The sequence below is a fragment of the Crocuta crocuta genome, unplaced genomic scaffold (assembly GCF_008692635.1).
Source record: "Crocuta crocuta isolate KB4526 unplaced genomic scaffold, BGI_CrCroc_1.0 scaffold216, whole genome shotgun sequence".
In the NCBI taxonomy this organism is placed as follows: Eukaryota; Metazoa; Chordata; class Mammalia; order Carnivora; family Hyaenidae; genus Crocuta; species Crocuta crocuta.
The window spans coordinates 2,093,154-2,116,903 of NW_027531504.1; the positions used below are offsets into that span (position 1 = coordinate 2,093,154).

At 34.4% G+C, this 23,750-nt stretch overlaps 1 protein-coding gene across 2 annotated transcripts in view; it reads left to right on the plus strand.

Moving 5' to 3' along the window:
• Window positions 1–23,750, plus strand: part of BLTP3B (bridge-like lipid transfer protein family member 3B) — a 106,409-nt gene that overhangs the window by 78,114 nt on the left and 4,545 nt on the right. For both annotated transcript variants that reach the window (XM_077772308.1, XM_077772309.1), the window contains 5 exons: window positions 282–421; window positions 1,327–1,477; window positions 4,692–4,945; window positions 5,183–5,291; window positions 22,420–22,613. In XM_077772308.1, coding sequence (XP_077628434.1) covers window positions 282–421; window positions 1,327–1,477; window positions 4,692–4,945; window positions 5,183–5,291; window positions 22,420–22,613 — 848 coding nt within the window. The remainder of the gene's footprint in view (window positions 1–281; window positions 422–1,326; window positions 1,478–4,691; window positions 4,946–5,182; window positions 5,292–22,419; window positions 22,614–23,750) is intronic.

Consider the following 23,750-nt stretch of genomic DNA (forward strand, 5'->3'; position numbering starts at 1 on the left):
CACCAGCACCACCCCAGCAATGCAGAGGCTGTGCTCAGTGTTTTTGAGTTCTTTTCATACTACATTTAGGGCTATAGTATCTCTAACATATTATTGCAGGTGTTATTTCTCATTATTTGCTAACTAACCACAATTTAATTTTTCTTGGCTTATTATCTTTTAAACAAGTCTTTGCTTGAGAAAGAGTTGAAGGATAGCCCATTTAGGTTAGACATAGTTAACATTGTTAGATCATTTGTATAAAACTGATTTTTTGATTTTTTTTTTTATTATTATTTCAGGTATTAAAAAGAACTCAACTACAAATTACCAGAGCCTAACAGAGAGTGCAAATGCCAGTGCAAATCTCCAGAATTTTGGTGAAACCTCTCCAGATGCCATCAGTACAAATTCAGAGGGTGCTCAAGAAAATCAAGACCTGGTAATCATTTCACAGAGATTCTATGAAGAGAAATGTCACCACTTTTATTTCAGATAAATATGTACAGATTTTATGACATTAGTATGTAATGTGAATTGCCATAGTAGTGAGTGATTCACTTTGATCTTTCTGCTCTTGAAACTTCTTCCTTCTCTCTTACTGAATTGTTTTTCTCTCAATTTCATTTTTCTAAATCTGTTTTTTTCATGCTGAGGAGGGGAGGTTCTTTCTTATTCCATCTTTTATCTTTTGACCTTTATGTAGATCCATTTAAATACATTTTGAAAACAAGTTTGATGATTGATGATAGTCAGTCCGTCTGAGGAACTTTCTACAAAAGAAATATGTTACTGGTTTGTTTTAAGTCCTTCCCACCCAGTAAAATAGTCTTATAGATGACTTAGAAAATATGTTTAGCTTTCAGTGAAAATAATTTCACACAGAAATGTCATCTAATTAATCTTGGTGACCTAAAAAAATTCATCCCTTGACTGGATAGGAAGAAAGAAAGCTGAAGTTTGTCACTGTAATGTAATAACCATGTTTTGTTGATCACAAGTATATTTTTGGTTATAATAGGTCGCTATTGTATTTTTTTTAATGTTTTATTTATTTCTGAGAGAGAGACAGCACGAGCAGGGGAGGGTCAGAGAGAGAGGGAGACACAGAATCTGAAATAGGCTCCAGGCTCTGAGCTAGCTCTCAGCACAGAGCCCGATGCGGGGCTTGAACCCACGAACCGTGAGATCATGACCTGAGCTGAAGTTGGACGCTTAACCTACTGAGTCACCCAGGCGCCCCCTCACTATTGTATTTTTAAAGATTATAGTAGTTCTGTGTGTCATGTCTTAAATTTTGTGTTGAATTACTTGGTATGCTAATATTATTTATGCAATCATTATTAGATGTCAGTTGTGGTGTTTAAAATTACTGGTGTTAATGGGGAAATTGACATCCGAGGGGAAGATATGGAAATCTGTCTTCAAGTGGACCAAGTGACACCAGATCAGTTAGGCAATATCAGTCTTCGGCATTACCTTTGTAATCGTCCAATAGGTAAGACTTTAATAGGATTTAAATTTGTTTTGTTTTTTACATATAACTCCTAAGCAGTTCTGTCTTTGATATAAATGAATTCAAGGAAAATTACATTTATTTATAATAATGTAAGAGATCTGTTCTTTCAGATTACCTTATTTTCATAAAGTATTTTGATCGTTATTAGAGATATAATGTGTTGAAGATATATTCTTTAATTTCTTTCTGTTTCTTTTGTTAAGTGCCATCTTTTTTAGTCTTCTCATTCTTTGAGATAATAGGTTTAAGAAAACAGAGCTCTTTATAAAGAATGATAAAATAATCCTAGGATGTCAAACTTAAGCTCTATGCTAGAATAAATGTCAATTTTTATATTCCATTATCTTGCTTATAAGCAGACATTTCCTGAGTCTGACATGATACTTGGTGTTTGGAAAAATCATGTGTCATGTTCTTATGGTCCTTCATTCTAACATCAACACCTTCATCTGGATGTAGAGAGATACGAACAACAAAACATGCAGTGTGTAAGGAGGAAACCACACAAAACCATCCCTTTCTCAAAGCTTTTATGGAGTTACCATTCATAGTCTTCAGTCATTTGAAGAAATTAACTTATTAGAATAGTTTTAGCAAGCATTTAAAATGACATTGTTCAAATTTTCAATTCTTTTAGAGTCACTGAGCTGTAATATTTTTCTTTGCTATATATACAGAATGCTATATCTGATACATAACATGTTGAAATACATAGTCCTGCATGGTATCAAATAAGTATGCTATCACCTCACATCCTGGGAATTGCAGGTAAATGTGCCGTTTGTCTTTAAATCAACATCATAGAAAAAAATTGTCTCCTGGCTTTTTTCTATGTATAGGCCTTGCAGTTTACAACATATCTGTTAAGAAATTTCAAGAATTTTCTGTTAGCAATATCAATCCCAAAAGCATGAAAAATAGTGGAAGCTAAATACAATTGGAAAGGTTTCATAGTGGGCAAAAAACCAAAATTTCAAAACCTATTCCTCGTTCTATTCCCAATCCCAAGCACTTTTCAAATTGTACACTCTTAGAATTATTTCCAGTTGCTCAATTGTTTTTACTTATTTTCATGGTCACTTAGTACCATGTCCTATTATTTTGTTTCATGTTATTCCTTACTGGAGAAATCATTTTGAAATGCCGTATATCTCTGGGTTGTATAGTCAGTGCTAATGCCTTATTTTTTCTCAATGGTCTTGGCTGTTTAAAGATAAAAAACGAGAAAGAAGAAAACAAAGAAACAAAACAAAAGGGAGCAAGGGGAAATAGAATGAAAGGAAAAGGAGAAAAAACTAGCTTAGCTTGAACATTTAAAACATGAATAAACAATACGAACAAAGATTGATCTCCAATTTGTATCTGCTGTCACTCTGGCATGACCAATTAAAAAATTGCTAAGTTGTTTTTGGTTTTGTTTGTTTTTGTTTTTCTATAATGTGTGGATTTTGGAGTCTTTTAGTAGGAAGATCTTTATATAATAATTTCATGGCATAAGAGGTAGAAGAGAGGAGTGAGTTTTGACTAGTGAAGGTTTTATCTCTGCTCCAAATAAATACTCTTTTTGTTTGAAATTAGTTCTGGCTCTAAGCTCCTTAGACTGAGTAGGTATCTCACATACTGTGTGTGTGTGTGTGTGTGTGTGTGTGTGTGTGTGTGTGTAGATAAATAGATGAAAGGCAAAACAAAATCACATTTACAAAGTCATTTGTTTCTAATTTTTCATATTATTAAATAGACAAGTTAAGTCTTACTTTTCTTAATATAGGAAAGAACACTAACCATTATCACTTCATGGCTTTTACCTTTTATTTTAAATATTTCTGACTTCTTAATTGTTTAAAGAATTCTTTAGGATTTTATTTGAACTTTTCCTGTATCTATATTACTTACTTATTTTGAATGTTAGTTTTTATTACTAACATTGATTAAACATCATTCTATACCTAAAATAAAGTTATAAAAACAACTCATCACTTTGAATTGTGTATGGAGATCTGTCCTTGATGCATAAATATGGGTATTTATTCTCTTACATCCTCTCCGCCTCACAAATATGTGTATATTTGACTCTATAAGACTAAAGGATTCACATCCTTGTTGAGGGAAAATAAACATTTCTCCATTATGAATTTAATTAGCAGGCGTTCTTACAAGGACCCATGAGACTGGTGACTTTGATATTTCAATAACTGAAATAGTCTCACTTTTTTAAAACAATTAGTTTGTTTTTAACTCATGGGTTCTATAAATTGTGAAACTGATCGTACTTTTCTCCTTGCTGCTAGGAAGTTCATTTTTGGTTCAACTGTGGCACAGAAAAGTAAATAATGTATTTGGAGTCATTGATCTTACTGCCCATCCTTACCTTTTTTCTTCTGTCCTTTTCCATTGCTTACTTATTTTTCTTTTGATTATGCCATGAACATGTGGCCTTTTATTCTTTTTGGATCTAGGTAATGTGATGTAAACAAAATAGTTACAGTGAGGGTAGGTTCACTTAAGTAGTCATCCTGAAAAACTTTTGTTTTTTAAAATCAGATATTCTAGGAGTCTTTACTGACATGATAAAATTTGTGTTTGAATTGAGTATTTATCTCTGTAAGCCACCTCAAAGTCTTTTTTGGAACAAGGTCAAAGCATGAATACATATATACTATATTTATATATAAATCAGTATATGCATATATAGAATTTATATCTCCCTTGCTATACTTTCAGTTTTAAAATTGTCTTCTACTAGAGACATTTTAATGAGGTCTTGTCTATTTACTTTTATAGTTTTGCAAGGACCCAATTTTAATGAGGAAAGTACAGAACTTCAGGTTTTTGTTACCTCTTGAGAAATGGCTCAAGAGCCGCTTTAAATGTACATACTCAGACATTCTAAGTATCTTAGGTATGCATCATATCAGGTTTATATCTAGCATATGTTTTTATGGTACCAAAATATTAGAAAATATAGATAAAGCAACAATTGCCATGGAAAGCTCTATAAAAATTGAAGTTAGGGCTGTGTGTGGTATATTGTACATGAACTGTAAATATCCTGTAAATGAAAGAAAATGTTAAAACTTTGAGATATTATTGCTTTAACATCATACAAAGTGACAATAATGTCTTAATGACAAATAATTGAGAGTTTTTGAATAGTGCTACAAGTTATCATTTTTATGTGTTCTTTTTTCCATAGGTTCAGATCATAAATCTGTAATTCATTCCAAATCCTCTCCTGAGATTACTCTGAGATTTGAGAGTGGGCCTGGTGCTGTAATACACTCTTTGCTTGCAGAAAAAAATGGATTTTTGCAATGTCATATAGAAAACTTTAGCACAGAGTTTTTTACATCCTCTCTTACTAATATTCAACATTTTTTGGAAGATGAAACTGTTGCAACCGTGATGCCAATGAAGATACAAGTTTCTAACACAAAAATAAATTTAAAAGTATGTTAATTAGTATCTTTATATTTTCGTGTTGTGATCAATGTTAACATTGCCAACTGGGATTCTAGTTCATGCTTAAGAACGTGTCTTCTCTATACTATGTACCTGTTAGCATTTATTGAAATGAATTTTTTGGTCTTTGTGGGGGAAATAATGAAGAGATCCTTCGTAGAAATTAGAAATTAGAAATCATTAACTTTAATAACAACATTCTGATACAGTTTCTCTTTCCTGCAGGACGATAGTCCTCGTAATAGTGCAATATCCCTTGAACCTGCTCCTGTAACCGTTCATATTGACCATCTTGTGGTAGAGAGAAATGATGATGGCTCTTTTCATATCAGAGGTACATATGAAAGACATTGTAATTGAACACCTACTGAAATTTAAAACTATTGATATGCTGATTTGTTTACTTGTACTTACTGTTTATAGTTCTATAATATGTGGTAGTAGATGATTGAGGGACATTTTCACTAACTTAGAATAAAATATTATTATCTATATATGGACCTCCTACCTCAGAAATAACTCATCTACAGTTGATTTAATACCTGTTCTACAAATGTATTTTGAATGAAAGTGACAAGAGGCATTTATCAAGGTCTTACATGGCTCTTAAGCTTACTTGGGTCTCTTTCTTAGCTTTATCTCCCACTACTCTTTATTTATAACTCAACCAAGTTTGTGTACTTCCTTTTAACAAAATTTTTCCTGCACTTTTCCATCTCCGTGTCTCATTTGCCTTTTTATTTCTCATTAAAGTTGTATGTTCCCTTCAAAGTTATCTCAAGCTCCTTTTCAATCAACTGTTCTTGATAACCTGGTGTGACTTCTTATAATTATTGGGTACTTATTCTCTATACGTTAATTACTTATAGTATATTCCTATGTATTTAGTTCTGCTTTAGTATCTCGATGTAAGAATTAGTGTCTCCTTGTAACAATATTGTTAAGATCTCTAGTGTAAGGGCATGTCTTACAAGATGGTATGGAGTAAAGGGAAGGGCTTGGTTTGGTGACTTAGGTATTCTTGTCTCACTTTCTTAGTAATTTCTTGGGAGTGGTATATGAGGAACTGCTATATGCATCTATTTCATCTACCAGACCTCATGAAATGACATATGTTAAAAGACAAATAAGGTCATAACAGTAAGAAAAGTAAGTGCCATCAGTGGGTCAGAAATCCTTAAAAGAGCACAAAATCAGAGCAAACCAAAGAGGCAAAACCAGAAAAATCTGGAGCCATAATGCCATCTATTGCTAAGGTAGGATCAGTTCATGGGGAACTCTTAAGGGACGAGTTTACCTTTCTGGAATTTGGAATTATCTAGAGCAAAGAAGTCAGGTCAATAAAGATAAAAATGTCAGTTTCTTTTCTGATAATAGCTCACATGGAGCACGTAGCTTAGGTGTAAGGAGGTAAGTTTGCTGTACGTCTCTTTCCCCAAAGTACTTAAGATCCCAAACTGAAGTTCTGTCTTGTAGAGAAAGCAGAATAGAATGCATCCTTTTTGCAGGCAATGCTTATACCAAAGAAAGGAGAGACTGAATCACACATACAGAGTTCCTTTTTCTAAACTCACCACTCAAGTGGTGCCAAGAGAGTACAGGAGAGTTTTTCTCCTCAAAGATTCTAACAGAATACTGAAATTAGAATAGATCCCTGACGCAATAGGATGAACAATCTAGGCACTTCTTTTTGAGACCGTTTCCTGTGCTTCTACCAAATAGCACACTTCAGTGGGGTTTACAGATAGACTAAAACATGGAGAGTAAATTCTACAGCTGCCATGCCCCAAGAAGGGAATGATTTTATACCCAGTTAATGAACTCAGTAACTCTCTCTTCCCCCAACCCCATCACTGGATGTCAGCTGTGGCACATAGAAACAACATCCATAGTCAAGAAAATGGGATAAGCAAACGTCCAAAAATTCTCAGACATTTGACTGATTGTAAATTGGGAGTAGTCATGATTATTGTAAGCAAGAAATATTCCCTAGCTATTTGAGTAGAGAAGGAGTTTTACAAAGATAATTGGAATGGAATAGAATTAAGAGACCAGAAATAAACTCTTACATTTATGATTAATTTTTGACAATGGTGGCAAGATAATTCAGTGTGGGAAAGACTAGCCTTTTCTATAAATGGTGCTGAAACATATCCACATGAAGGCAACTAGCTAGACCTCTTCTCTGTATCACCCACAAAAATGTACTCTTCATGGACCAGAGATTTAAAGTAAGAAGTAAAACTATGTTGACTCTTTAAAAGAAAATACAGGATTGAATCTTAATGACCCTGGGTTAAGAAGCCGCCTCAGAAACCACACAAAAAGCATAAATGACAAAAGAAAAATGTAGATGAATTGGACTTCATGAAAATTTAAAACTTTTATGCCTCAAATGATACTGTCAGGAAAGTAAAAAGACAGCCCACAGGATGGAAGAAATATTTATAAGTCATTTATTTGGTAGGGGGCTGGTATCCAGGCTATATAAAGAACTAAAAACTGAAAAAGATAAATAACCCAATTTAAAAATAGGCAAAGATTTGAACAGATATTTCTCTGATGAAGGTATAAAAATGGCCAATGAGCACATGAAAAGATGCTTGACATCATTAGCCATTATGGAAATGTAAATCAAAACCACAATGAGCTAACACTTCAAACCTACTAAGGTGACTAATCAAAAAGCCAGATGATAGCAAGTGGTGGGAGGGTGTGCAGAAGCTGGAACCCTCCCACATTGCTGGGCTTGTGAAATGGTGTGGGTGCTTGAGAAACAATTTGGCAGTACCTCTGAAAGTTAAACAGAATTACTTATGACCCAGAAATTCCACTCAAGAGAAGTAAAAACAGAGGTCCACTCAAAAACTTGTACACAAATGTTGATATTGACAAGAACAATATTCATAATAGTCCAGAAGTGGAAACAAACCAGGTATCATCGTGCTGTAAGTGGACAAGGAAATTGTGATATATCCATACAATGGATTATTATTCAGCAATAAAAAGAATGAAGCACTAGTACATGTTATAGCACGGAAGCTTTGAATACATTATGCTAAATGAAAGAGGCCAGTTATGAAAGACCACATTTTATATGATTCCATTTACATGAAATTTCCAGGAAAGGCAAATCTGTAAAGACAAAGTAAATTAGTGGTTGCCTAGGACTCTAGGCAGGATTGGAAGGAAATGGGGAGAGACTGCTAATAGCTACAGTGGAATTTGAAGGTGATGAAAATGTTCTAAAAGTGATTGTGGTGATGGTTGTACCATCAGAGAGCATACTAAAAACCTGTGGACCACACACTTTATTCTTTAAAATTTACTTTTATTTTTTAATGTTTATTTATCTTAGACAGAGTGTGGACAGGAGAGGGGCAGAGAGAAAGGGAGAGAGAATCTGAAGCAGCCTCTAGGCTCTGAGCTGTCAGTACAGAACCAGACTTGGGGCTCGAACCCATGAACCATGAGATCATGACCTGAGCTGAAGTTGTATGCTTAACCAACTGAACCAATCAGGCACCCCTGGATCACACACTTTAAATGGATAAATGGGACATGTGAATTATTTAATAAAGCTCTTAAATATATATGTTTTAGAATTATGGGGGATCTGAGGAACCAGGCTCAAGGTTTACCTGTCAGATCCATGCTCCCAAACCACACTACAGTGTAATCCAGTGTGATGGGACACACTACTGCCTGACACTGGACACTTGATTGTTCATTTCACACTACTGTCATTATTGGTCCATGTATTCAGCTTTACTGCAATTGCTGCAGCCAACACTATTTGAACTTTTATCCTTAGGAACTTGACCTTGCCCCCACTGTCACTGCTGCTGCCCCCAGAAAGAGAAAGTTCTCACCCTTCCCTTTTTTAGTATCTGAGAGAAATCTAGGATGAGTACAATTTGAGGCAACATCTGGGTCACACTCATGGAAAGGAATCTGGAAACTTCAGTAGTATTTTCCAACATTTATTGAAGGAAGCAAATTTTATTCCCCAGTGAAACTTTTCACATAAAGAAAGGAATTTTGATGTTGGCTGGGTGAAATAAATGACAAAATGCCTATTTCAAAAACCAGTAAGAGGCAAGAAATAAATGAGTAATACAGTTGATGCTAAAGAAAAGTATTGATGCTAAAGAAAAGTAGAGACTTTTATAGACACATGATAGGGCTTTGAACTCCTAAAATAAGAACAAGCTCTTATGGAAAATAACCAGTCAAAAAAATGTTTGAAAATTTAAAGATTATCTTTGAAATAAAACCAGTAGCTCACCTAAAACCCGCCAGCTTTAAGAGATAACCAGAATTGTACCTCTTCTTACCATCTATGACACTAGCACTTTCAAATCTGCTTGAATTATTACAGTTAATTCCTAAGTTGTGTGTCTTCTGCCTTTATTTCCCTACACTGTTATCAACCCAGCAACCAATTTAATTTGTATAAAATAACTTCTCAACTAAAGACCCTCTACTGGCTTCCTTTTGCAATCCAATTAAAATTACCACTTCCAGTGGCTTTTGACGTCCAACGTGATCTTGTTCTTTGCTTTTCTCCATTGTTATCCCCTGCTCTTCTCCCCCTTTGCACCATTCACTCCTGTCAGTCTGACTCCTCTCTCAGGATGTTTTTACTCAGTAGTACTTTTGCCTGGAATTCTCTTATCTCAGATACCCCTATGCCTCAGTTTATTACTTTTTGCAAGTCTTTGGTCAAATCCCCCCTTTTAGATAGTTCTGTCCATCCATTCTCCACCCATTCCCATCACTCCTTTTCCCCCTAACCCTATATATTGTTCTCGGTGGACATTTAGAACCTTTTGATATACTATATTCTTTATTTGTTGAGTAGAATGTAAGTTACATGAGTGCAGGAATTCATTTGATACATTGCTAAACCTGTCTCCTAAAATGCTGTCTTACCTAGTAGATATTCAAAAAACATATTTGTGTAATGACTAGGTGAATAAAGACCGTTAAAAACACTGGGCACAGCTAAAGGTTGAATAGGTTGTCCACAACAACAGTGTCCAGCATAACTTCCTGCTTATGGAAATGTTCTATAATCTACAATGAAGTGGCTATTTAGCACTTGAAATGTGGGTAGTGCAACTAAGGAACTGAATTTTAATTTTATTTAAAATTTGATCAATTTAAATTTGAATAGCCATGTGTTGCTAAATGATTGTTATTTTGGATAGCACAGATAGGGTAGACTGAACAAAGGTTATTCTCTAAGAGGGAGGGGGAAGAAAAGTTTAAAAAGTATGGTAAAATCATTGAGACAACCATTAAGAAAGACACACAAAAGGGAAAGAATGAAAGAAAAATAGAGCAGCAAAGGAGCTGCAAGGTCTATAGCTCTAGTAAAGCACAGTTCATTGTGCAGGCATATCTGGGCCATGGGAATAGGGAAAGAAGTCTAGGGGAAAGGAATCTTTAAAGATTCCTGAGATGTATTCATCGGGTGAAGGGCATCTGGTAGAAGAAACACATCTCTTTTGACCTGTGGTGTTCAGGTGGCCACACATACACAAAGGATAGAGCCAGAAATTCCAGCATGTATCTAAAGAGAGTTCCAGAAAGACAGAACAGGAAAAAAGGAATTAGGAAACATAGTCAAAGAAAGAATTTGAAGGAAGAAACAAGCCTTCAAGTTGATAGAGCCATCTAAATGCTGAGCAAAATGATTGAAAGACAATTCTTACCTAGACATATTGGCGACATTTCATAATACTGAAGACAAAGAGAAAAGTCTTAAACTCTTTTAGAGAGAAAAGCAAAAGCATGAAAATCAGGTTTATTTGCATCATACTCTCCATTGGCAAAATTAGATACTAAATGATAGTTAAGTAATATCTGCAGAGTTCTGTGGGATGATAATTTGAAACTTAACTTTATTTTAATTTTTTTAATGTTTATTTTTGAGAGAGAGAACAAACAGGTGGGAGAGGGGCAGAGAGAGAGGGAGACACAAAATCAGAAGCAGGCTCCAGGCTCTGAGCTGTCAGCACAGCCTGACATGGGGCATGAACTTACGAACTGCGAGATCATGACCTGAGCTGAAGTCGGACACTCAACCAGCTGATCCACCTAGGTGCCGCAAACCTCAACTTCTATTTTAAAGGCAAAAATAAGGGGGTGTCTTGCTGGCTCATTTGGAGGAGGATGTGACCCTTGATCTCGGGGTTGTAAGTTCAAACCCCATGTTGAGTGTAGAGATTACTTAAATAAATTATTTAAGTATATAAAAATTTTAAAAAGTAAAGGCAAAAATAAGGACAATTTTTTAAAATGGAAAGAATGAGTTAAAATGAAATATTAGTAAGGAACAGCTTAAATCCAAATATATGTTCATTTCTATAAGGAAAATTGTTTTTAATGTATAAAATTCTGTATGGAATTTGTGTGAGAGGTTGTGATGAGGGGAAAAGGAAGAGGAATAGGGAGATAAAATTGTGCTCAAGTTTTTGTCTTTTTGTTTTTATCCTTTTAAGGGGGAAATTACACTAGACTTTGATAGAACAATGTGTGTTTAAATAATATGGCTAATATTGTATATATGACCTTAGTTTACCAAAGATAATGTATAATCTTTAAACCGTTAGGACTGAGGAAAAACTTGGAAGAAAGTATCCAATTAATCTAACAAAAGGCCGGAAATTTTAAATGGAATTAAAAGGAAACATGATAAATAGAAAAAAAAAATGTTAAATTAGAATACAACAATTAAGTCATTGTAGTAAATATGAATGGCTTAAATTCCTTTTTTTTTTTTTTTAAGGCAGAGGCACTAAGATAGTGTTGGGGGAAAAAATCAAGGCATGTGCAGTAGGAAAATATTCCTTCCAAAAAATGACACAGAAACACTGAAAATATGTGATGGAACAAATATATACTAGACAAAGCTAACAAAAAGAAAATGGGTATTAGATAACATAAAATTTAAAACTAAGTTTAAAACTAAAAAACTAGGAAATGGGACAGAGGTGTTTTTTTTTTTTTTTGAAGAGTTTTAGGGGGGCGCCTGGGTGGCTTAGTCGGTTAAGCGTCCAACTTTCGCTTAGGTCATGATCTCGCAGTTCGTGGGTTCGAGCCCCGCGTCGGGCTCTGTGCTGACTGCCAGCTCAGAGCCTGGAGCCTGTTTCAATCTGTGACTCCCTCTCTCTCTGACCCTCCCCTGCTCACGCTGTCTCTCTCTCTCTCTCCTAGAAATAAATAAAACATTGAAAAAAATTAAAAAAAAAAGTTTTAGGACATTTTTAGATCACAGCAAAAATGAGCAGAGGTACAGAGATTTCCCATATACCTCCTGCTGCCACAGGTGCATAGCCTCATAGACTCTCCTGTCCTAAACATCTTCCACCTAAGCGATACTTTTGTTACAATTGATGAACCTACATTGACACATCATTATCACTCAAAGTCCACAGTTTACATTAGAGTTATTCTTGGTGTTATACATTCTGTAAGTATGGACAAACATATAATGACATATCCACCATTTTAGTAATAACATACAGAGCAGTTTCGCTGCCCTAAAAATTCTCTGCGCGCTACCTGTTTATCCTTCCTCCCTACCCCAACCCCAGTCTTATTACTGTCTCCATAGTTTTACCTTTTCCAGAATGTCACATAGTTGGAATCATACAGTATGTAGTCTTACTAGATTGGCCTTTTTCATTTAATAATATATATTAAAGATTCCTCTATGTTTGTTTTTTTCCCCAAGGCTTATAGCTGATTTCTTTTAGAGCTGAATAATACACCATTGTATGTAACACAGTTTATGTATCCATTCCGCTACTGAAGGACATGTGGTTTCTTCCAATTTTTTGTAGTTATACATAAAAATATTACAAACATCCATGTGCAGGCTTTTGTGTGGACCTAAGTTTTCAGCTCCTTTCAGTATAAATACCAAGGAACATGGTTTCTGAGTCTTATGGTAAGAGTATGTTTAGTTTTGTAAGAAAGTGACTGTAACATTTCTCACCAGCAGTGAATGAGAGTTCCTGTTGTTCCACATCCTTGCTAACATTTATCATCTGTTCTAGATTTGGACCATTCTAAGTCACTGTTTAGTTGTAAGTTGTTTTAATTTGCATTTCCCTGATGACATCTGATGTTGAGCATCTTTTCATATGCCTATTTGCCATCTCTTTATCTTCTTTGGTGACGTGCCTGTTAAAGTTGTTGACCCCAAAGAAGGATTTCATTGATAAAAGACCTCCCAAAACACAGGCCAGTCATAAACCTGTATCTATCTAACAACATAACTGAAAAATATAAAGCAAACCTGTTTGTAATCATATTGTGCTAAGATACTATAACCATACTGGGGTGCCTGAGTGGCTCAGTCAGTTAAACATCTGCCTCTTGATTTTGACTATGGTCATGATCTCGCAGTTCGTGGGGTTGAGCCCTGCATTGGGCTTCTTGGTGATGCTGTGGAGCCTACTTGGAATTCCTCTTCTCTGTTCTTGCTGCCTTTCTCTCTCCCTCTGTCCCTCCCTCTCTCTCTCTCTCTCTCTCTTTTTTCCTCTCTCTCTCAAAATAAATAAACATTTAAAAAAAACAGTATCACCATACTGAGAAAATCTGCTAGAGTACATTTTAAAATAAAAAAAAATAAGTACATAAAAATCAATTAATGGAGAATTTGAGTATCATATTTACTAGCCTTAATTTTATATTTATGTATATATGTGTGTGTGGGTGTATATGTGTATATAAATATTTGAATTCAAACAATAGGAAATTTTAAATACCCATGAAACTTCTATTTATTGAATATCAAAGAAATAGCACCTGATTCCGAACCTTACAGTTCATGCAGACTGTTTCTCTCATTTCAGTGAAATAAAGTTTGTCATTAACACAAAATTATAACAGAAAATAAAATATTTATGCTTCATAAATTTTAAAACATCCTTGATGTAATTCTTGGGGAATTATTGGCAATGGAGTGAGATTAGATTATTTCTAATGCTTCCCCACTCTAAAATGCTATCATTCAAGATTGATTCTTGGTATTTCTCACATTCCCTTAATGCAGAACCTAACTTAACCAAATAATTACTCTTTGCTAACCAAAACAAAAACAATATTGGTTTTAATGAGAGGTTTGTAATATCTGAAAAATTCCACCTGCACACACATATTGGAGAAATAGAATTAAACATCAATTTGATGAGTAAAAACTAATTTAAAAACCTAGGGGCTTAATGTGGCTTTTGATCTTGGGGTTGTGAGTTCAAGCAGCGTTTTGGTGTAAAGTTCGCTTAAAAAATAAAAAGAACTTAAACGTAAAAAAAATCAAGATGCTTAGAAATTTCTTCTCCTTGAGTGTTCTCCTCAACATTTCTTATCTATATTTTATAGTTAGTTAGGTATATATTTTACCAATTGTGAACTGTATTTATTATTTTTTTATTGTTTATTTTGAGAGAGGGAGAGTGAGCGAGCATGAGCCGGGTAGGGGCAGAGAGGAGTGAGAGAATCTCCAGCATGGAGGCCTTCACACAATTTGGATGTTGAGATCCTGACCTGAGCCAAAATCAAGAGTCAGATGCTCATCAGACTGAGTCACCTAGGCACCCCGTGAACTGTATTTTAATGCAGTAGCTAAAGGCCAAAGTAAATCAATTGGTCAGTTAAGGGTATGTGCATGAAGATCGGTTCAATTGGAAATTCTGTTTGCATTTGTCTTTAAAGTTGTGTGAATTTCATGGGGTGCCTGGGTGGCTCAGTCAATTGGGCGTCCAACTTGAGCTCAGGTCATGATCTCAGAACTCCTGAGTTTGAGCCCCGATTTGGGCTCTCTGCTGACAGAGAGCCTGGAGCCTGCTTCGGATTCTGTGTCTCCCTTTCTCTCTGCCCCTCCTTGGCTTGCACTCTGTCTCTCCTTCAAAAATAAACAAACATTTAAAAAAGTCTTTTTAATAAAAAAATAAAGTGTGAATTAAAAAAAAAATCACCGCTAAATTACTAGTCTACCCTAATGAAGGCAAGATAATATCTATTTTTATTTTTTCATTAAGGCATGTCTCACATATTATATTTGTGCACTTCATTTCTTACATTTTGGAAAACTAGAAGCTGATCCTTACTAAATTTATTACATTTTAAGAATACATTTTTTCTTATGTCTTTCAAATGATACTTAATTGGGTTTTTTTCACCAGAGCACTTTAGGTAATGATGGCATATTAGAGAAAAAGGCATGTACTAGATTTTTAGGAAAAATCTAAACTCAAAAGTATCAAAACTCAGTATATGAATTTAAGCAGCAGCTTTCACATATGTAAATTGTAGATATACCTTTCAGAAGCTTATTGGGATGATGGAAAACTATGTTGTGCTGTTCAGGATATTAAGCATTGTACAAAATTCAAGATAATTTATTTTAAAGTTGTTTTCCATTGGCACTGGAAAGAGACTGTTTTAAGCCTAAACAAGTATGCTTTGTTTTGTATAGAGTCTCATATTTTATTTTAATGTGTTCTTAAAAGCAGTGTCATGAAGCAAATTGTTAATATTTGATCATTGATGTTATGTTATTTTTCTTATGATGTGGAAATTAAATTCATTAGAGTCTTTAGTAAATGAAGTATATAATGTAACACATAGCTTAGTGTACCACAAGTATAGCAAATATGATAATGTATTATAAATATAACTCAAACTAATAACATCAGACTTGATAAACCACTATTAACAATTTTATGTGCTGCTTAGTATTTACAATGGCATCAGGGAAATGATTTGAGTGACCCACCTTTCTCAAACAACTCTTTAAGTGTTTAAAAAATACGTCGGTCATTTTTTCTCCCTTGAAGCAGATTATTTAACAAGGAGGAGCATTCAAAATAATCTTATTGGTAGCTATTTCAAAATTAGTTGTAGGTGTTTGTTGCTGAGATATGGCAGCTTACCTCATTTTTTCTTTATTCTTGTTCTTTTAGTATATTCTAAAGTATACTTGCAGCTGCTCTGAATGTGATTTTAAAAAGTCCATCATAAAGAAATAAGTATTTTTATACATTTTTCTGCTTATCATAGTACTTCACACTTTCTTAGGCATTCTTAACAAAATTACCAGTTTTTAAGTAAAGTTAAAATTAGAAAAACGTCAAATAATTTTCAGCAAATTACAATGGCAAAGTACAGTTTATTTCTTGCTCCAGTGAATTATGGCAAATTAGATAAATATAAGACTACTAATAGGAGAAAAAAAGAAATGTCTGTTGAGTAAGTGTATATATGTATATGCCATGGATTAATAGTACATTGGCTCAAAACATTTTTTCCAACCTAACACAGTAGGACCTGACATTCTCCCCTCTGGAGCAATGGCTAGTATGGCATTGATTCTCAACCAAACGGATTGTGAAGGAGGGATTAGCTCCCAAAAGATTATATCAGAATGTGATGGAGGAGGGGCACTGTATATTTAAAGGTCTGATAAGTGGCTCTTTGCCATACACATACCTAGAATCATTGCTGTAATGGTTCCTAACTGGGAATGTGGGAAGATTTTTTATTATGAAACCTAGTGATTGGTATAAAACCTAAACTCTGAAGAGTCTGTATGACCAGAGAAGAAAAGTGAGTAGAATTTTTATTTTATTGGAATAAATAACTAGTAAAGTCTATATATAAAGTCATAAATTTATCAATACCTCTTGTGGTAGTGATAATTAATGTTTAGATAATGATTGTCAATTTATAAAGTTCTTTTACATTAAGTATCAACTAATTCTTACCAGAACCCTTTGAGATAATTAAGGCAATAATTCTTACCACCTCCATTTTGCAAATGAAGAAGTTTAAGTTTAGACACATCAAGTGACTTCTTCAAGTTGAAAGAGCCTGTGCTAAGGGAAAATGTATGTTACTTTAACAGGCTGCACATTTCATCCATGAGAGGCATGGATTTGTTCATCATAATTTGTCTGAAAAACTTGAAAGAAGCTCTTTAAAATAAATAAAGGAAATAGATCTTTCTACTCTAACAGATTCTAGTCGCCTCTTTCATTCACAGTTGCTCTCTCTTCCCATCTTTTACCAGTCCCTTTCATCTTTTTACCTTCTTCCTCCTGCCTTCCCTCCCATTCTCTTCCTTTTATCTCTTCCTTTTCACTTCCTACCTCCTCTTCCCTACTTAGCTCTCTCCCTCGCTATTTCCCCTTACCCTGTGCATGGCTCTTCTTCTCTTCCCATCCTCCTCACCCGTCCACTCTCCATCTCTTTCTCCACCCTCCTTTTCTGCCTCATCCCTTCTTTCCCTCTCCCCATTTGTCTCTCTCCTCCTCTTTCTCTCTCCTTCCCCTTTCTCTCTTCATCTGTCTCCCAGTGATTGAAATAAATGGGGAATTTCAGTAAATCAGAATTTTCACTATTCTTAGTATCCCATGAGTAGTGAGATATAAGCTAAGTAGAGGAAGTCCTGGGTTCTCGATTATCCTAACTATAGTCAGTGTAACTCATTTTTAGTTCATATTAGCATTCTCTGATAGGTCTCAATTAAAAAGAAGTTTTACTCCTTTAAAAGTATGAAACTGAAAGTATAAGTTACTAATCAAGTAGAGGTGTTATTAGAGAGTAGAGGACTTGGCTCTCCTGTGGCATAGTATTTGAGGTTTCTCTTATAGTCAGTACCAAGCTGAGTGGTGTGCTAGTCTGAGCCAACACAACAGTTTTTATAGTTTTTTTCTAGTTATATTACTAAAAACATAATTGTTGCAAGATAGTATTATAGAAAGTATTTTCTGATATGAGACTGCTATAATAAAATGAAGCAAAGAACAGACCAAAACTCAACTTGATGGCACCTAACCATGTAAATAGAACTATTTCATTTTTATATATATAGAATGGGAGTAAAATTGATAGAGTCATCATGGAGAGTAATTTGGCAATATGAACAAAAGCTTTAAGAAATGTTTCTGTTACTTTAGCTTAGCTCATGATCTCACAGTTTGTGGGTTCTGTGCTGACCTCTAGCTCAGAGCCTGGAGACTGTCTTCAGATTCTGTGTCTCCCTCACTCTCTCCCACCACTGCTCATGCTATCTCTCTCTCTCTCTCAAAAATAAACTAAAAAACATAAAATTTTTTTAAATTAAAAATGTTTCTGTTCTTTGACCTTAGATATCCCATTCTTGGAATCTTTTCAAAGGGAAAAATTATATTGAGCAGATATTACTCTTTAGTCCACTCAATATAATTTGATTTAGCAAATTGTGGTTAACTCATTTCATGTTATTTTGGTGGACCTGACAATCATGTGACCCTATCGTAAAAGTGGGAGTAGGACCCAGCTTGACCCATCAAAAGACTTTAGCCTTTGGTGGGGAGGTCAGGGTGGCTCAATCAGTTAAGAGTCCTACTCAGGTCCTGGTCCCATGATCTTCAAATCCTTCTCTGCATTGGGCATGGAGCCTGCTTGAGATTCTCTCCCTCTGCCCCTCCCCCATTTACGCTTATGCACATGTGGACACACACTCTCTCTCAAAAACAAAGCAAAACAAACAAACAAAAAAACACCAGCCTTTAGGAAACGGTGAATGGTCTATGAGTTGACCATGATCCAAATATTGAGGTTTTTGTGAATTGATAAAGACACTAAGAGAGAAAGGGTCACATTTGTTTGGGGTCATTAGAGGCCACCTTTGCCATCATATGACTGGTCCAACACAAAGGAAAAGAGAAATAGACTTGAGAAATACAGAATCACCTTCCTAAAATGACACTCCTGAAGACATCTTCTGAACCACATATCCAGCTATGACTGAAGCACCATCACTTGGACTCCCTGTTCGAGTCAAATACATTTCCTTTTTTATTACAAAAACTTTTGTTGTTTTTTATTGAAATATGGTTGACTCACAGTGTTACATTAGTTTTAAATACATTTGCTTTTTTAAAAACAAGTTTTGGGTTAGGCTTCTGTTCACATGCAACCTATTTTAAAAACAAGTTTTGGGTTAGGCTTCTGTTCACATGCAACCTATTTTAAAAACAAGTTTTGGGTTAGGCTTCTGTTCACATGCAACCTATTTTAAAAACAAGTTTTGGGTTAGGCTTCTGTTCACATGCAACCTAAAGTGCCTTCACTATATATGATCCAAAAGTAAGAAAAAAAGTTGATGTAGATATTACCTAATTTTTTTAATAAAAATTGTTTTTTAATAAAAGCATTTTTGAGATATAATTTACATACCATACCATTCACCCAGTTAAAGTATACAATTCAGTCGTATTTAATATGCTCACAAATGGTGCAGTCTCTCCCCATTCCACCTCCACCCCTAGGTAACCACTGTTTTACTTCTGTCTCTGTAGATTTACCTATTATGGACATTTCATATAAGTGAAGTCATGTAGTATTACGGCCTTTTATTACTAACTTCTTTCACTTTGTATGGCTTTGTGCTTCATTCCTTTGTATGGCTAAATGATATTTATTATATCGACATACTAAATATTGTTTATCCATCCATTGCATGGACATTTGGGTTGTTTCTACTTTTTGGTTATTATGAATTATATGGCTATAAACATGTATGTATGAGTTTTTCATTTGGGTATATATTTAAGGTTATTGGGACATATGCTAACTATTTTTAACCATTTGAGGAACTGCCAGACTGTTCTCCAAAGTGGTTGCACCATTCTACGTATTTATCAATAGTGGTGTATAAGATTTCCAACTTCACTTGTTTGCCAACACTCATTAATATCTGATTTTTAAATTATAGGCACCTTAGTGAGTATGAAGTAGTTTACCATTATAGTTTTGGGTTTGTTTGTTTTTTCATCATAATAAGTATATTCTTTAATCCCCATCACCTATTTCACCTATCACATCTCCCTCCCTTCCCCACCATCCCAACCTATCCTCTGGTAACCATCAGTTTGTTCCCTATAGTTAAGAGTCTTTCTCTTAGTTTGTCTCTCTCTCTCCTCTCTCTTTTTCTTTTTCATTTGTTTTCTTAAATTCCACATATGGATGAGATCATATAGTATTTGTCTTTCTCTGACTTATTTTGCTTAGCAGTTACATTCTCTAGATCTGTCCATATTGCAAATGGCAAGATTTCATTCTTTTTTATGGCTGATAATATTCCATTATATATATACACCACATCTTCCTTTATTCATTCATCTATCCATGGACACATGGGCTGCTTCCATAGTTTGGCTATTGTAAATAATGATGAGCTAAATATAGGGGTGCATGTATTCCTTTGGATTAGTGTTTTTGTATTTTGGGGGGTAAAAATCCTGTAGTGCAATTACTAGGTCATAGGGTAGTTCTATTTTTAACTTTTTGAGGAACTTCCATACTGTTTTTGATAGTGGCTGCACTGGTTTGCATCCCCACCAATAGTGCATAAGGGTTACTTTTTCTCCATATCCTTGCCAACACTGGTTGTTTATTCTTTGTTTGATTTTAGCCATTCTGACAGGTGTGAGGTGATGTTTCATTGTAGTTCTGATTTGCATTTCCCATATATTGATGAATTAATGATGTTGGGCATCTTTTCATGTGTCTTTTGAATAGGGCATCTGGATATTTTCTTTGGAGAAATGTCTGTTCATGTCTTATGCTCATTTTTAATTGGATTTTTTGTTTTTTTGGGGGGGGTGATGAATTGTATCAGTACTTTATATATTTTGGATACTAAACCTTTATCAGATATGTCATTTGCAAATATCTTCTCCCATTCCATAGGTTGCCTTTTAGTTTTGTTGATTATTTCCTTTGCTGGGTGGAAACTTTATATTTTGATATAGTCCCAATAGTTTATTTTTGCTTTTATTTACTATGCCTGAGGAGACCTATCTAGAAAATTGTTGCTACAACTGATATCAGAGAGGTTACTGAAAACTTAGAATTTTCTGAGCATAAGTTTTACACATTTTTTGTTAAATTTATTTCTAAGTATATTTTTATTTTTGATGACATTTTAAATAGAATTGTTTTCTTCATTTTAATACAAGTGTTTGGAATAACAACTGATTTTTTTATACTGACTTTATATCCTGCAACCTTGCTGAGATCATTCATTTTTTCTAAGAGTGTTTTAGTGGATTCTTTACGTTTTTTTTCTATATACAAGATCATGTTATCTGTGAATAGAGAGATAGTTTTCTTTCTTCCTTTTTTTTTTTTTTTTTTTTTTTTTTTTAAAAAAANAGAGTGCACATGTGCACATGAGCTGGGAGGGGAAAGGGAAATTGGTAATCTTAGACTGGCTCCATGCCCAGCTCAGTCTCACAACTGTGAGATCATGACCTGAGCTGAAATCAAGAGTCAGACACTTAACTGACTGAGCCACACAGGTGCCCTATTTTTTCCTTTCTAATCTGGATTCTTTTACTTTTTTTGTTTGTTTGCCTAATTACATCGGGTAGAACCTGTAGGATAATGTTGAGTGAAAGTGGTGAGAACAAATATCCTGTCTTATTCCTGATCACAGAGGTAAAATGTCTGGTCTCTTACCATTAAGTATGATATTAACTGTGGGGGGTTTTTTTGTAGATGCCCTTTATCAAATTGAGGAAGTTTCCTTCTGTTCCTAGTCTGCAGGGCATTTTTATCATGAGAAAGTGTTGATTTTTTCAGATGTTTTTCTGCATCTATTGAGATGATCATGTTGCTTTTGTTGTATTGATGTGATGTATTACATTAATTGGTTTTCAGATATTAAATCAGCCTTGCATTCCTGGGATAAATCATACTTGGCCATGGTGTATGATTATTTATATATACATTGGGCTTCAGTTTACTAATGTTTTGTTGAGGATTTTTATTTTCATATTTATATAAGCATATTGATTTTTGTTTTCATGTGGTTTCTTTCTCTGGCTTCAATAATGAATTGAGAAATACTCCTCAGTTTTTAGAAGAGTTTGTAAAGATTTGTAGTTAATTATTCTCTCAATGTTTGATATAATTTACCATTGAAGCCATAAGGGCCCGGGCTTTTCTTTGTGGGGGTAGGTTTTTTGATTCTTGATCAACCTCTTTACTGCTATATGTGTATTTGCATTGTCTGTTTCTTCTTTAAGTCCGTTTTCGTAGTTTGGGTTTTGGGGAATTACTCTGTTTCATGCAACTTAATCTAATTTATTGGCATGTAGTTGTTCATAGTATTCCTTTTAATTTTATTTATGTAAGGTTGATAGTAATGTTACCTTCTTAATTTCTGATTCTAGTAATTTCTTTTTTTTTTTTTGTCAGTTTCACTATACTTTTGTTGATTTTGTTCACCTTTTCAGTGAATGAGCTTTTGGCTTTTTTGACTTAATTGTGTTTCTATTTAATAATAATGTTTTCATACTAATAGAGAGATATTTCTTAAAATTAGTTTTTCACAATAGAACTTAATATATATCACATTTTGCAATGTTATCTGAGCATTTTATCTGTCCAATCAGATTCTCAGATGCTTAACACCGGAAATGATTTGAAAAAAAAAGTCAAAAGTGACTCAGTGCTGCTTACCAGTGAAGAGTATGATGTGAAGAAACAACACAGTGTCACTCAAGCCACTCAGACAAGTCCGGAGGTTCCTTGGCCTTCTCAGTCAGTTAACTTTCCTGGGTGCTCCTTTGAGTTTACTAGGGAACAGGTAATGGGAAAACTAATTTATTCTCATTTAGTTTGGGCAATTAAAATAAATACTAGATACTAAGAAGTTAAAACATTATTCATTTACATATTTAAGTGATGTTTATGGAGTACTTGTTATGTGCCCAAGCACTGTGTTAGATGCCATGGATATGGTGGGGAGCAAAATTGGAACATTCTCAGTCTTCACAAAAGTTGTAGTCTAATGAGAAGATAGTGGAGTAAATGTGGGAGAGTAACCAGTTCCTGGAATCTAGAAAAGATTCCTGGAGGGTATATTCTTTTTGATGTCTTATTATTAAGTTTGTAAAAGTATTATAATACTTCAGAACATTGGAAAAATATTTTTAAACAACTTTAATGCATTCTAACTTTCTGTATTGCTATCAATATATATTTTAAAAAGTTTTCCTCTCAGCCTCTTTCCCATAATTTTTCAAAATAATTATTCTATTGTGTATGCTATATATATTTTTGACTTAACATGGTTTAACAAATATTTTTCCATATTGCTCCATATGCTTCATATTTATTTTAATGGCAGAGTAATATGGATGTGGATGTACTATCATTTTTTTAAGTTTATTTATTTTGAGAGAGACAGCAAGAGTGCAAGTGGGGGAGGGGCAGAGAGAAGGGGAAAATCTCAAGTAGGCTCTGTGCTAAGTGGGGCTCAGACTCATGAAACTGTGGGATCACGACCTGAGCCAAAATCAGGAGTCAAATGCTCAACCAACTGAGCCACCCAGGCACCCCTGTGCTATCATTTCTAATCCTTCCTCTTAATATTTGTTAACATTTGAGTTGCTTCTTGTTTTTTGTTATCATAAGTAAAATATCCAGCAGAATTTTAATTCTCTGTGATAGAACCAAAGAATGAGTTCATTTATCTGTTCACCAGAATTTTTTGGGTGTCACCTTTGAGCTAGGAATAGAAAATTAACATCTTCCCTATCAAGAAACTTGAAGTTTAGTGGGAAAGATGGAAGTGTGTAATTGATGGTCATAACATACTATGTCAATTGCAATGCTGAAGATTGAAAAAAAAATGTAGGGAAATACCCAGCTTGGTTTATAAGGCAGGAATTCTTAAGCTAGAACCAAAGAAGTCTTGAGAACTTTTTGAAATTAAATATAT